The 14,442-nt window shown below is 30.8% G+C and overlaps 2 protein-coding genes across 5 annotated transcripts in view; one reads left to right on the top strand and one right to left on the bottom strand.

The window, feature by feature from the left end:
* Positions 1-13: 13 nt before the first annotated feature.
* Positions 14-2,889, top strand: LOC131957747 (ASNSD1 upstream open reading frame protein). Its single transcript, XM_059322511.1, has 5 exons — positions 14-107; positions 1,400-1,453; positions 1,979-2,054; positions 2,136-2,249; positions 2,747-2,889. Exons 1-4 carry the CDS (start codon positions 69-71, stop codon positions 2,198-2,200), a joined length of 234 nt encoding a protein of 77 aa, XP_059178494.1. The 5' UTR covers positions 14-68; the 3' UTR covers positions 2,201-2,249; positions 2,747-2,889.
* Positions 2,890-3,315: 426 nt separating this feature from the next.
* LOC131957746 (ATP-citrate synthase) overlaps positions 3,316-14,442 on the bottom strand; it is a 44,464-nt gene continuing 33,337 nt past the window's right edge. For 3 of the 4 annotated variants that reach the window (XM_059322509.1, XM_059322507.1, XM_059322506.1), the window contains exons 13-31: positions 13,910-14,061; positions 12,920-12,934; positions 11,579-11,823; positions 11,423-11,475; positions 11,156-11,271; positions 10,950-11,054; positions 10,733-10,824; positions 10,450-10,554; positions 9,565-9,646; positions 9,312-9,422; positions 8,410-8,537; positions 8,227-8,320; positions 7,889-8,043; positions 7,072-7,222; positions 6,838-6,981; positions 6,582-6,695; positions 4,516-4,598; positions 4,332-4,408; positions 3,316-4,151 (exon numbers count right to left, since the gene is read on the bottom strand). In XM_059322509.1, coding sequence (XP_059178492.1) covers positions 4,036-4,151; positions 4,332-4,408; positions 4,516-4,598; positions 6,582-6,695; positions 6,838-6,981; positions 7,072-7,222; positions 7,889-8,043; positions 8,227-8,320; positions 8,410-8,537; positions 9,312-9,422; positions 9,565-9,646; positions 10,450-10,554; positions 10,733-10,824; positions 10,950-11,054; positions 11,156-11,271; positions 11,423-11,475; positions 11,579-11,823; positions 12,920-12,934; positions 13,910-14,061 — 2,138 coding nt within the window. In that variant the 3' untranslated portion in view covers positions 3,316-4,035. The remainder of the gene's footprint in view (positions 4,152-4,331; positions 4,409-4,515; positions 4,599-6,581; positions 6,696-6,837; positions 6,982-7,071; positions 7,223-7,888; positions 8,044-8,226; positions 8,321-8,409; positions 8,538-9,311; positions 9,423-9,564; positions 9,647-10,449; positions 10,555-10,732; positions 10,825-10,949; positions 11,055-11,155; positions 11,272-11,422; positions 11,476-11,578; positions 11,824-12,919; positions 12,935-13,909; positions 14,062-14,442) is intronic. The other variant, XM_059322510.1, reaches the window with a different exon arrangement.

Raw genomic sequence — 14,442 nt, 5'->3', positions numbered from 1 at the left:
TTAGTAGACTAGATAAATTAATTTATTATTAAATTCATTAGAATTAGATTCTAGCTAGTAATAGTAGTATGATGAACAACCAGAAGGTCCTTGAAATTGAAAGTGAGGTAGGCTATACTATAGTGTATAGTGTATTGAATTGAATTAATACCCATAATAATTTTATATAGACCTAGGCCTATTTAGTATTTAGGTATCTATAGTAATAGTATTCTTCTATATTCTATAGGCCTATAATCCTATATAGTATACTAAAAATACTATATATTTTATAAATATAATTAGGCCTATATTGACTCATTGAGTCATTGAGCCTATTACTTATTACAGATTTCTAACAAAAGATTTAATCACTAATGTGTGTGTTAGCTTGTTTGTAGTATTAGTATTGTCAGTAGTGAATTATTTGATTGATGTTTATTGTGTAACAACCACTTAGCCTATCTACTATCTAGATCTATATATATATATTATATAATTTAATGTAGACCATTATAAAGGAGTTGCCTGTAGATGAGAATTGCTAGGAGTTTAATCTAGAATTATCTGGAGTGCAGCAGGCCAGGGGAAAGCATTTTGTCATGCATTTGTTGTTAAGGGCTTCAGTTAGGCTACGGATGATATGCAGTAGCATGAGAGAGAGGCGTGCCAATGGGAAGACACTGGTGGTGATTTATGTCTAAAGCCAAGCTCAGGCATGAAGCTAGAGAAATGACGTCATGGTAGTATCATTACTTATGACGCACAGGTGAACGCGGACACATTTCCGATGACCATAGGGAGATATTATTGCTAATTGTAAGCCTCGCCTGGATCTTTGGCTAGACAGTGTGGGGACATGAAGTGGGTGGTTATCGAGAGCACAGGCTGACCTGAAGTTATCTCGAGCAGCCAGTGACATGACAGGGCCTGACTGTGACTCTCAATTGTTGGCTCTGGAGAAATGATGAGGCTTTTTGTTTTAGGAGAAGATAACTCTGGTTAACCACAATAAGCAAATGGGATGTTTTGCACTAGCCTAGACTCAGGAGAAATGATAAGGGTTGTGTAGACTAGGCTTATATATTGGGCCAGGAACCAAACAACGGACAGTTAGTAGGACACAATCAAGACTGACGATCACTACATTCACAGAGACAAAACTCGACGTTATTGTCTACTATGGATGCGCTACCCAGGCAACTCTTTAAGAATTGCTGTAAACCATTCAAGAAGTAATAAAGTATAATATAATAGTATAATACATTTCCCATGTCTACTTAGCTATAGGTCACAGAAGTAAATAGTTAATTAAGTAGACAATGTATTATCATACAACTTTTTTACCTCGCCTCCTTCCTCCACCCTTTGCCTATGACATAGATTTATATTGCATGTACAGCTTATTTGATTTAAACAGATTTCACTGCATAAGGTTCTTCAAAGCGAACTCAGCCAGCTAAAGGCAAATGCAGTAAGCATTTATCTTCATTATTATTTAGTGATACAAATAAGGTCATGCCTAATTTCATATCAATTAAAATAATACTGCTTCATTCATGAATATTTTTAACTTAAAAAAAACTCATCTTAGCTTGAGTCAACACCACCCTTAATCATATAACTGCAGAGCTCTCCTATATTAGCCTGAGTCAACACCACTCTCAATCATGTAACTGCAGAACTCTCCTATATTAGCATGCCATAATAAATACCACACTCAGTCATGTAACTGCAGATCAACACTCTCAAAGCCACTGGTCTTCAACACACAGTCACATAACATTACCAAAAAGGCAACTGCATCAGTCTGTTTTTGCTATCCTGAAATCAACTTGCTCTTTTTCAACTGTTCTGATTTTTTAAGTTATGTTTTTAACATAATTGACATCAATCTAAAACATCTGTTTCAAATAAGTTTTGGTATTATTATTTTAATTTTAATTAAATCTATATTAATTTTATAGATAAATTTATTGATTTTATATTATATCAACAGAAAGTTTACCAAAAACAGCATAACAGTGATATATATTTTCTTTCTTCTGTAGACCATGAAATGGCAGAATCAAGAAGTTAGTAAAATGTTTATTCTATTTATTTATTTTTAACTCAAAGCTATGTTTGTTATATTTTACTCGTATTGTAATCATTAGGTAAACTTGATTATCTTGTGGCAGAAAAATTAAGATTGGAAACAAAGAAAATATCTACCACTTGAGTTTGTAATGGACATTTTATTAAGAGCCTTCTTCAATTCTGGAATGCAGGTAATGTCAGAAAAGTGATGGGTGTTTTTTTTACAGTTGCAACTATGAATTTAGAATAAAGTGAAAAATGATATATGCTGAGCCTAAATAAAATCCAAAGTTTAATAATATTTGCACAAAAACGTAATATCAATTTTCAAAGGGCATAAAAATATGACGGGCCTTAATTATTGAGACAAGTGATTTTTCAACTGAGATCTTCTAAGGCATTCCAGTATGTGAAAAGAAAATGTGAAATCTAATTATAAAATTATGACTATGATTCAGCATTTTGTAGATTTAGCTTGGGTTAATTTTTTTAATGATATTCAATTTTTTTTTAAATAATTCATTAGCTCTTACACAATATCAGTTTGTTCATATTTTGTAACTCAATTTTGATGATTTTTCTCAAAATATCCTTGTTAATATGTATGTAGATCTAATGACAGCTCAAAAATCTAATTGCCTTTATTAAGAATAAATTGATTGCTAACAGTTTACTTTCTTTTTTACAGGTATTGGAAAAGTATCATACTCGAAGACCATTAGTAAATAAATAACTGAACAAGTACTGAGATTGAAAATAACTAGAATGTCCCACTTTATTTGCTTGTTAATATAAACTAAGCCTAAAATTAAACTAACATAAAAACAGCTATAGTTTAAGTGTTGGGCTAAACATTTTCTTAATTTAAAATTAAATGTCAATGACAAAAATCATTAAAAAATGTAATATTTAATAAATGAATATACTACAAGTTAAATACCTCTATATAATATAGCACCATTTCATTTACTTGCTGATATAAACTACAACTAAGGAAAGGTCTGCATTCTGACAGTAAACAACAATAAAATTCAAACACCTAACATGTTTGTAATTTTTTTTTTTTTTGAAGTACAAAATCTCAAATGGGTTCAGTTATTTAAAGTATACATTAAACAAATCCTGAAAATAAAGCCACTGACACATAAACAAACAAAACTACCTTGAATTAATTGACCATTGATAACAAAATGTGAAAAAGTCCCAGGCTACAACCTCATACTACATATAAAGGCTGGTGTTTGTGGTTTTTTTCAAATGGTTACTCAAACATTGATGTATTGTTTGTAGTTTTTCTTCAAAAATGACAGCCTTAATTATATCCAAATTACAAAAAAGACAACGAATTATTTTTTTAAAGAAAACTAATTCATCAAATACTTTTTGGGTTAGCATTTTGGGTTCATTTAAATATGTAACTTGAGACTAGCATCACACAACTAGGTGATGCTTCAGTATTAAATGCTGTGCAAGTCAATTATTTCATGAACACCAAGGATTTATTTAGTAAAATACACATATAATAAACATGTCTGCTTTAGGATTCAGAATAAGCAGTTTTAATTTTCACTCAAAATGTGGAGAATCAAATTAATGACATATATGTCAAATATACTAAAAACATTTAACTAGAAAATGTCTTTTTTTTAAAAACTATATTTGATTACATTTAAATAATTTAAAATGTATAAATTTACTCTTATTAATACCATCAATTCTATATCACTACAATGCTAATCAACAACATGAAGTTAAATTAAAATATGAAATACCAAGCCTATTTAGCTCATAAAAACATTACAATCATGGTTCATATCAGCTTTTTTTAAAAAAAGCAAATGAAGTTTAAATACCAAATTGTGTCCCAAGTTTCAGAAAACAAAATCTGAAGTGATCTGAAATTATTATATAGTAACATTGAGAGATCAGTTTCAGTTTTGGTTGGTCCTGCTATCGTGGAATGAATCCTTAAATAACTTAAATAGAAGAAGAATTTGTTTCAGTGTTATTGGTTTCTGGCATAATGTAAGAAATATCATCCCATGGGTGTCTATACAATCCTTGCTTCAAGCGCTTCTGGTCTAGAAAGTGTCCTGCGGAGGAATTTTAAAATATTTTATGTGATTCACACAAGTAAAAATATTCGTTACGATTCTTCACAACTTACAATACAAACCAACATTAAACAAAACAGATTTAAATAAATACAGCCGTTTAAAAAAAAAACCAATATTAACAGTTTGAAACAAAACCGCTGTACTTTGTAAACTTACCAATAAACCCCATAGAGCGACCAAGAACAAACATAGCATTCAAAGCACCAATTTCAATAAATTCCTGAGCCTCTTCTCTGTAGAATATTTGTATGCATTTGATTACATTTTACAATTTGGAAACAATCTTCATATTTTTTTTAAAAAGGAGCAAATACATTTGACAATTTCAAACTATACATACGCAGTAAAACAGCCACAGTTCCTTAGTAAATCAACAAAAGCCACACCAATAAGTCCATCAACATTCAAAATCAGGTTAGGTTTCTAGGAAACAAAAAAAGTACACATTTTAAAATCTGTATTCTGAAATTGCTCCATTTTGCAAACAAATTTGTCAAATATCAAATTCTGAAGGTTTTTAAGAAATTGGAAATAGAGTAAATAATTTGCTTAATTGTATTTGAAACTTCAGATCCACCTAACTGAAACAAGTAGGGATTTTGGTAAAAAAGCACTAATCATCATATAAAAATAAAAATTACATATTCTTGTAGAGCTCAACAAAATGAAAACAAAACAAAAAAGATTTTTTGTCTAGCTCAAATAGTTTTTTTTTTGCGAATTTTTTTGTGAGGGGTGGAATCCCCTTACTTTTGCATTGGCCAATTGTGACAAGTCATGGTATACCTGAATAAATTGAGCATAGTTATTTTAATTGCATTTGTATTTTGTTCATATTTGCAGAGTTTAGCTAGAATGATATATAGAACTTGTAAATTTTGTTGAAATGAATAAAAATAATACAGAACTTATATTTTTGTGTTGGCTTCCTCCCATAACCCCAAAAAACTGTGTGCTGCGCAAATATGAAAATGTTTCTAAAGCCATATTTTATATAAATACAGCAAATGAAAGAACTACAAAGTTTGAAATCTAAAGTAAATGACTTGAACACTGTTATGTGCATATAATTGCCTCATTATTTTGGGCAGGTGAAGTAGAGTCCATCTTTAAGCCATTATGTTATAAAACTGCTGCGCAAATATGAAAATGTTTCTAAAGCAATATTTTATATAAATACAGTGAATGAAAGAACTCCATAGTCAGAAATCTAAAGTAAATGACTTGAACACTGTAATGTGTCTATAACTGCCTTGTTATTTTGGGCAGGTGAAGTAGAGTCCATATAAAAGCCATTTTGTAATAAGTGAAATGAAGTTATCAGATCAATGTTTTTATGTGTGAATTGTGTATGGATTCTGATTTTCAGCATATAACTATATCTAAGGGTAAGTAGAACTTGAATACTTAAAATTACAGTTAGCACAATGCTAGTGTATAGCAACAGACAGGTAACCTAGATCTAGGTCTGACTCTTGTCAGTCTAGTCTGACAAAATTGGATTTTTAGGAAAAACATATTCTGCAAAACTAGAACTAGAGCTGAAAAAATTAAAGATGGGTATGTAAATATATTTTGAAATAAAAAATTAGATTTGTTTGCACATGCCATAAGAATGCTGTTATTAGTTGATCAAACTTAAAGCAGGAAGATCGGGATGAAAAAATATAACAATGGTGGCAGCGTGACCTACATACAGTGACTACGTTCGGAGGGGTATAACTAATGTCGGAGTCAAAATATCCAAAAACAAATTTCATTTCCAATTACTTAAGATATGTCTGATCAGTAATCTACTCTCATCTAGAGGAATCTTTTAAAAAATCGAGATTCCAACGTATTTGAAACTAACCTTGATACAGAGGGAAGACCAAAGCAGAGACAGCATGCAATCAGGTCGCAAAGCCATTAAAACTAAGGGACAACCACTCTACTTTTTAATTAACCTTAGGAAATGACCTTTTAAACTTAATTAATTACCATAAATTAAAAACTTATTAGTATGCAAAACCAAATCTCGTGTGTCCGGTATCAGAAAGTAATGGGCGATTTCGGGTCATGTTTTTACCGCGAACTCGGCGGATGCCGACAACCCTAAAACAAGTTATCGTCTTCACACACAAACAATTGCAAAACTGGTGTTTTTTTTAATTCAGGAAGGTGTAAAATGTCAAGATATGTCAAAATCTCTATTTGGATTCTTGCATGATAACTCCATAAATGAGAAAGTAATAAAGCATCAACAGATGATCAACCTATTAGTTTCTGAACTAATTTTTTTGTTTACATTGTTAAATACTGGGGGCTATAACATCCTGTCTCACACAAGTTATCCAAGCAAACAGCATGGTTTGGCTTTTAAAAACAGTAATTAAAAATAAAATATGTTTTAAGAAACAAACATACCTTTGAAGTCGTTATCTTTTCCACTTCTAGAGCATAGTTAAGAAGTGGTGTGGCAGGAAAATGTTTCTGAGCATATTCTTTTAAGATAACAACTCTCATGTCAGGATTATTCAACTAAAATACACAGAAAAAATATTTTAAATTAATATTTATCTTCAAAATATGACTAAAATAATGAGTGTCACTAATCTAAAGCTAAATGTGCTGATATATGAAATTTATTAAAACTATGCACTATAACTGCTAAAACACTCACAGATTTGATTCTGTGACCAATGCCCATAATGAGTGTTCCCTTTTTTCTCATGTCATTGACAAACTCCATAGGTATGAGGCCACTGTCTAATGCTGTACTAAACTGTTTAGCTGCTGCATCCAATGCTCCTCCAAACCTGTCTCCCTATAAAAAAAAATTACATATTTGAAAATATCCTTCAAAATGAACTAGAAAATAAGTTATAAATGCATTTAAGTAAACAGTTAAACCTACAATGGTAAGGAGACCAGATGTGAGACTGGAGATGAGATCTTTTCCTGCTCTAGCACAAACTATAGTGTTATGTGCACCAGATACTGCTGGACCATGATCTGCTGTTACCATGAGACACATTTCAATAAACTTGGTTGCATACCGTGGCAGCCTACAAAAGTGTAAAATTACACATAATTCTAATTATCTTCAAATTGTAAAGTGATGTAAGAAAAATATGAATAATGTGTAGTTGAACATATTTCTTCTAATCTAAAGACTTATTCATACCCATGGTGCAAATAGTGCAATGTAACTTTCTTTTACATTCTCATTCACCCCATTTCTTACACTGCAAATCTATTTATGAAGACTGATTTTTCAGATAAAATTTCAAGACCACATTTTTACCACTAAAATTAATTAGCACTCAAAATTAATTTCTTCTAGTAGTAAAAAAAATTGTCTTTCCCCAGTAACAAATATAAGAATAATATAATAATGAATGCTTTGTATAAAAGAAAAACTATAAGAAGAAACGCCAAAACATTTGTTTTTTTATAAATTATATTGCAATAATTAACCCTTTACTAGCCAGGGCATCATTGTACTTTCCCCTACAGCTGGGCAATAGACCTGTAACGGGTTAATTAGTGATTTTTCCATCTATTGAATATAATGCAACCATCAACTTGCATTGGTGTTAACATTATTATTTAACAGCAAACTGAACTCACAAATAGAAAATTGCTTTAATTTACTTTTAAAAAAACATAAGTTACAAAGGTACTTTTGCAATTTATTATAATTCTTTATTTTTTCTGCTAAAAACTAGTACCTTCGTTGAAACCATAACAAGCTGAGTACACCTCCAATGCCCATATCCTCTTTAAATATGTCAGTGATCGGAATGCCAGCATACAATAGTTCCTGTCCTCTTTCATCACAAATACTTGTCATGAAGGATGCTGGTTTTCTGATTAGGCCCAATTCCTACACACACAAAAATTGTTTATACCACGCAAATCTATAAATAATATCAAAGTTACTACTTTAAAATTATGCCTTCCATAAAACGTTATACATCTGTTTTTTTAAAAACTAATATTTCTTAGAATAGTAAAAAAACAACCTCCTAGATCATGTTTCAAAAAAAAAATACAATGAAAGAAATACCCTAGCCCAGTTGAAATCCATTGGAACTGTTGGTGGTGCAGTTTCAGGTTTAGGCACAATAATTCCATCAGACACCAGTTTTGAGTAGACTTCACTGCAAACATTATTTCGAAATTGTCTTTCTTCTTGCATTACGTAAATAATACATGTATATGAGGTAAGATAGAAGATCTTTTTTCTTACTTGATTGTTATTCCAAGTTCATCAAAACTTCTAGGCACAATAGCTCCAACTGCTCTAAGGGCTTCGTTTTTTGAACCAGCTGTTTCAGCATCCGCATTAGCACAAGCACCAGCATGGCCAAATTGAACCTAAATAGAAAATTTTTTAAGTAAGATACATGCAACCTAAGATTTTATTTTTGTTATTTCTTCTTAAAGTTATACTAAGTAAAAGGCAAAAAAGTATTTTTGTTGATGTCAACTGAAATAAGTGTCCCACTGAGCAAACTGATTGCAGTATAATTATTCTTAAAACATGATATTTTTCCAAAATCTTGTTTGAACTTGACAACATAGAGTATCTTAATCAATTCCTATTACAATTTATTAAAACAGTTTTCTAAAACGCGAAATAACAGCTAAAATTCATTTTCTGTTTTTTAAAATGCAAAAGTGACGTCACACCATCTGTACCACCCCCTCCCCTCATCACACACCGTCACAAAATTACTGACCCCCCCCCCCCTCCTACGAGTGTGACGTCATTTATGGACGACCCAAAAGAACAATTTTAGATAGTCTTAGCTTAGCATATTCACACGGTAAGTTTACACACCGTAGACTAACAGACATTTTGGAAAAGTTTTAACTCCCAATTATTATTTAGGCCTAATAATAGATGTTACAGAAAATAATAAAATAAATCCCTATATTACATTATCAGTTAATGTACACATTGCATGTAAATGAATTAGTAATTTTACAGCATCTTTTGAGATGTCCACAATGGGGGGGGGGGGGGTGGATGTTGCCAAAAGCTGACAAGGGGAGGGGGGGTGGGGTCTAAAATTCCAAATTTTTGTGGATGTCGTAATTGGATGACATCTAACCATAATCTAACACTTTCTAAAGAATTGTATTTACTTCTGATGTGAACATCTTGGCACAGGTTCCAATACACCATGCAACAACAGGTTTATCAACCTTGCCTCGTTTAATAGCTTCTACCAGCTGGTACTCTTCAACTCCACCAACCTATTATTGATAGAATTAAAATTGTAATAAATTATATTGAGCATTAAAATAAAACATAAGCATTCACAGAACTATATTACCAATAAATATGTAAAAAAAAACAATTATAATTTCTTGTTCAAAATCTATGAAAGTTTTTAACCTCGCCTAGAAGTACAATCATTTTGGCATCTGGATTAGCCTGATATCTCAGAATGTGATCCATAAATGTGGAACCAGGGTATCTAAACAAAACAGTAAAAAAAATTATCATGGGTCATTGAGCATTATTGTTTATTTTTAAAAATATTAAGCATTCAAATTTCCCAATATAAGAAGAAAATTTGTGTGCCGTTATACTACTTAAAACCCAAAAACTCATCAAGGCTAGAATGACGCCCCAAGCATCTGTGGATTGACCTGCGATCATGTGACAATGTTCCTACCGTTTAATATTTTCTATATTCACAATTTGCAGTCTTTGTCTTTAATTGATAATCTAGGTAACTAAATTGCTAGGTACCATTTATAGTTGTGATTACTCCTTGCTATCTTTCTGTAAAGTTGGTTTTGTTTATTTAAATTTTTTGCGTGCAAAAGACTTGCAAATGAAACTGCATTTTTTAGAACTATGTCTCCTCTCATTCAGCTGTCATTCTATACAATTACATTCATCATCATCATTTCCAATTAGTGCCCAAGAGTTGTTGCTTTAAGTTTTCTTTTTATTTTAAAACTTCCAAGTTAACATTTAGAGTTGACATTGCTACTATAAAAACAAAAATCAATTACTTCAAACTTAATTTAGAGCATTTAATTACTATAAATTTTTATATTACATTTGTAGGTTTCAAATAAACAGAGAAAAAGTTTATGGGCTGTAAATACTAAAAAAATGTGACAAAAAAATATTTCTAGTACACCATTTAACTTAAACTGATTCATAAAGAGATAAAGCTCCACACAGCAGCTGGTTCAATAGATTAGTTCTATCTGAAAAATGCAAGAATTAAATTAACTACAATATCAAAAAATAGAGAATATTCACCTGTCTCCACCAATAGCCACTCCTTCCAAAACACCATCAGCATTTAAAGCAATAATGTTATTGAGTTCATTGGACATCCCACCAGATCTCGATACATAAGCAACACTGAAAAACAGTATTTTAAATCCTAAGTTGATAAAATAGAAAAATAAACAGGGAAATGGAAAGGAAAAACAAGACAGGGCAACACAAAAGTATTTAATTCAATAATTGCAAACCAAATATATAATTATATAAATACCTAAACAAAACATAAAAACTTTCAAATATCTATTAAATTTACCTGCCAGGTCGATAAAGCTTGGATGCAAGAATATTATCTAGCATGCCACCTGTGTTTCCTATCTTAAAGCAACCTGGTTTTACACCACCAACCTTAAAGACAAAACACAAGTTGCTTTTTTTACAAGTAATTGGTAGAAAACCTATCTTTAAAGATTATGAATTATTTGGTTATACTGCATTTTAAGTCTAAAACAGGAAACAACCAGTCTACTTACAGTTGCTGGTCCTATGATTATTACACCCTTTTCAGTTGCCACTTTGATCAAATTACGAGTCAGATTTTCAGGAATGCCCTCCGCAATAATTGATATGGATCTAATCTATAAATTTTGAAAAAATATTAGTAATGCTAATTAGCATTAAGTGGTGCTATGCGTTGCTATATATCGAATGTCAACTCTGATAAACGCTTCAATTTTACCTGTGGATAATTAAGTGTTTCGATTGTACTGTCATAAGCTGATCTTAATGATGCAAAATTCACAAGTGTATCTGCACTAGGATGTTTCTTCATGCAGTCACCCATATTCTTGTAAACTGAAATGAGAAGATTCATATTTATTCTAACACGCTTCCAAACTATAAACAAGGGGAGGGAGTCAAAAAGACTTTTTCTGCAATATTTAAATTTTATAAACATTTTACACAGCTACCTTATTTGAAATCAGCAATGGAGAAATTTTTTTACCTGGAATGAGTATTTCTTTGTGACCCCAATAAAACTTTTGCTTGTGGTCACCACTGAAAAACAAAGTTGGATGTAGCATTTGCTGATAACCTCTACTTCTTTTAATGAAAATATAATTATAACACTAAATTTGAGAATATATTACACAAAACTTACGTGAATGGATAAATCATAGCAACTACTGAAGGTTTTGTTCGTGAACAAACATAGTCAAAGTCAAGCATGCCTTGTACAGCACGTTGCTGCATTCCCCAAACAATGCATTCTGTGTCTTTAGTGAACAGGTTGTAATCAACAGAGCTTGCTGCTGAACCATTCTGTTGTGTATGTGAAGACTTGTTTTGAACTTTAGGGGTAGAACCTTTGTCTTGTGATCCACGTCGACTAGTGCAAGGAGATGGCTGAAAAAAATATCCAAGACAATTAATTTCAGTTTTAAAAGAAAACTTTTGCTGAAAGCACAAAAATAGGACATCTTGAAGCTGAAATCCAACTACACTGTACAGTGCCAGCTAGCTGTCTTCCGTTATAGATTAAGAAAAAGTAAGATGCAGCCCCACTTCCTACATCTATGATCAAACAAAATTATTGCATTACTAACATTTTAACAACTTATGCTTACTTTACAGATGGTTATACATATAACACAGATGAATAAACGTACATTGTTTTATGAAATATAAGTATCGGATTTTAATTTCTTTTTTAAATGAACTGATACTTTAAAAAAATAATTACTTAAGCTTTTAGAATTTTGAATGTTGTATTACAACAATAATATGTGACATGACATTCTAAAGTTACTGCAGAGCTCTTTAAACACTCTTAAAGTATTTATCACACTCAAGGAAAATTAAGATTTTAAAATTGTATTTTTTGCTTGAAAATGCAAAATGCTAAAAGCTATTAAAAAGGCAGAAGAATAGGTGTATAAAGCTTGCTACACATTTTATGAACTGTTCATTTCATGTCCATGCAAAAATTTACAAAGTGGAGAAAATGTGTAAAAAATATAAATTAAACATGAGTGCAGACTTTAGAAATGGAGATGACTACAGCATATCTACTGTTTTAATGTGATACACAAACTACTTTTTTTAAAAACAATTTAGCTTAGTTAAAAACAATATTGCTAGTACGACTAATATTTTAAAATGCATTTCAGATGAGAAAAGCAAAATGTATTTAAAAAACTACAAAAAAAAATCAATATAACTGGTTGAGAAAAGTATGTAAAAAAACTGACTAATATTATTCAATAGCTTAGTTTACTACTTTTTTTTAATAAAGTATCAGGTTTTATTGCTATCTCAAAACCCTCTTTTTAAAGTTGATAAACCTTTCAAAATTTCAAATGTATCTTTTTTCACAATATTTTCAAAATTAAAAAACATTTAACATGTATTTGAGACATATGAGACAAGCACATTGGAGTAGTGTTAGTGATACAGGTATATTATTGACATGGTAACATTTTTATTATGTCTATTTATTTACCCCTGGAAAGAAAATCTGTGGAAATACGATTAACTCTTAGGAGAAAAAAAAATGTATTTGTGTATTTTATACTATCTAATCATATTTTTTAATTTTTAAAAAATGCATCAAATTTTTTAAAATAATCATATTCAGTTGTGCATTAAAACAAAAGCTATTTTACTAAATAATAGAAATTATAGAGTAAATATATATGTATAGTCATTCTGAAATTATCCTATAATGAGATTCTCAAAAAACTTTTAATATAAGCACTTGTGAACAACAAATGACATGAATCTAATGTCTTACTTTAATAAAATAAATAGTAATGATTGTCTTTAATTTTTATATCAGCTATTATAGAAAAAAAAAATTCTTATATATTTTAGAAAATGTACCAATACAGATGGTTGTGAAAAAGAATCTTTCTTTTACAAGGGTGAGACAAATTTCACAAATCTTAATTGTTATGTTTTACTAACTGACACGAAGTGTAAGTTAAGCAACATTATTTAGGTTAAAACGTAAAAATTAAGAAATTATATGATGTCTTACATAAACAAGTTTCATTTTATTTAACAAAGAGCATCTTTTATTCCCCAATGTCGAAAGGTAATTGTCTAGCAAGTTTTTTACAACACATAATAGCATGGTAACATGATTAGGAACAAAAGTGTAGAGATGTGACAATAAATATAAAGAAATGAACAACAAAAATCACTGAAACCAAACCTATTAATTACCTGAGAACTCTGAATGCAAAAAGGAAGAACAATTTTCTAATCAACGCTAACTTGCAGATAATTTGAAATGTTTGAGGCCTACATGTAATAGCAATAGAAAGTGAAAAAAGAAGACTACCAAATAATTGGAAAATTAAACATGACAAATATGAACTTCGATAAGACAGTTAAGGCCACAAATTACTGATCTAGCAATAAAAGAGCCAGCAGTTATTTATAGAAGTGTATAATCAAACCCAAAATAAATCTAGGAAAAAACCTTTACCTGGTTGGTTGAAGAAGGAAGAAGAAAGTTTGCAGTAGTTGGCAATGCTTTTGGAGTTGTTGGGATATCTCTTTTACCCAAAGCCATGCTGACAATAGCAGTCATGTGAGTTTCTGGGCCAAATACATGGATTGGAAGACCAAGTCTGTTTCCTAAACACCAGAGTAGCAATTACAAGACTTAATATGGTATTAAATTTATTAAGATGATAAAATAACGGATAAAATTATATTTATGCATGGGAAGAGCTTTTTGTTATGACAATAATTCCAGATGAATAAGAAATGAATCAACACCATTATTATTCGATGTAAGGTTTTGATGTGGCCAGGCAGGAAAGCTTAACTGAAAATCGTGAGTTCAAACCCCCGGAAAATGAGGTTGTTAGATAGGGACAGCAACACAGCTAATACCAAGTTAAATAAGCAATATCTCTCCCTTGGATCTATCAGCTGTGTGGAAAGAGGGGGCCTGATACATGAGTAGCATCTGGCTCTTCTCAACTTACTGCCCATGTTCAGCACCTTGATTTC

This window comes from Physella acuta, unplaced genomic scaffold (assembly GCF_028476545.2).
Source record: "Physella acuta isolate Inbredline_101_S28 unplaced genomic scaffold, ASM2847654v3 ptg001261l, whole genome shotgun sequence".
Lineage (NCBI taxonomy): Eukaryota > Metazoa > Mollusca > Gastropoda > Physidae > Physella > Physella acuta.
The sequence above is the reverse complement of the archived record's forward strand: the minus strand, read 5'-3'. Positions and strand labels throughout refer to the sequence as shown.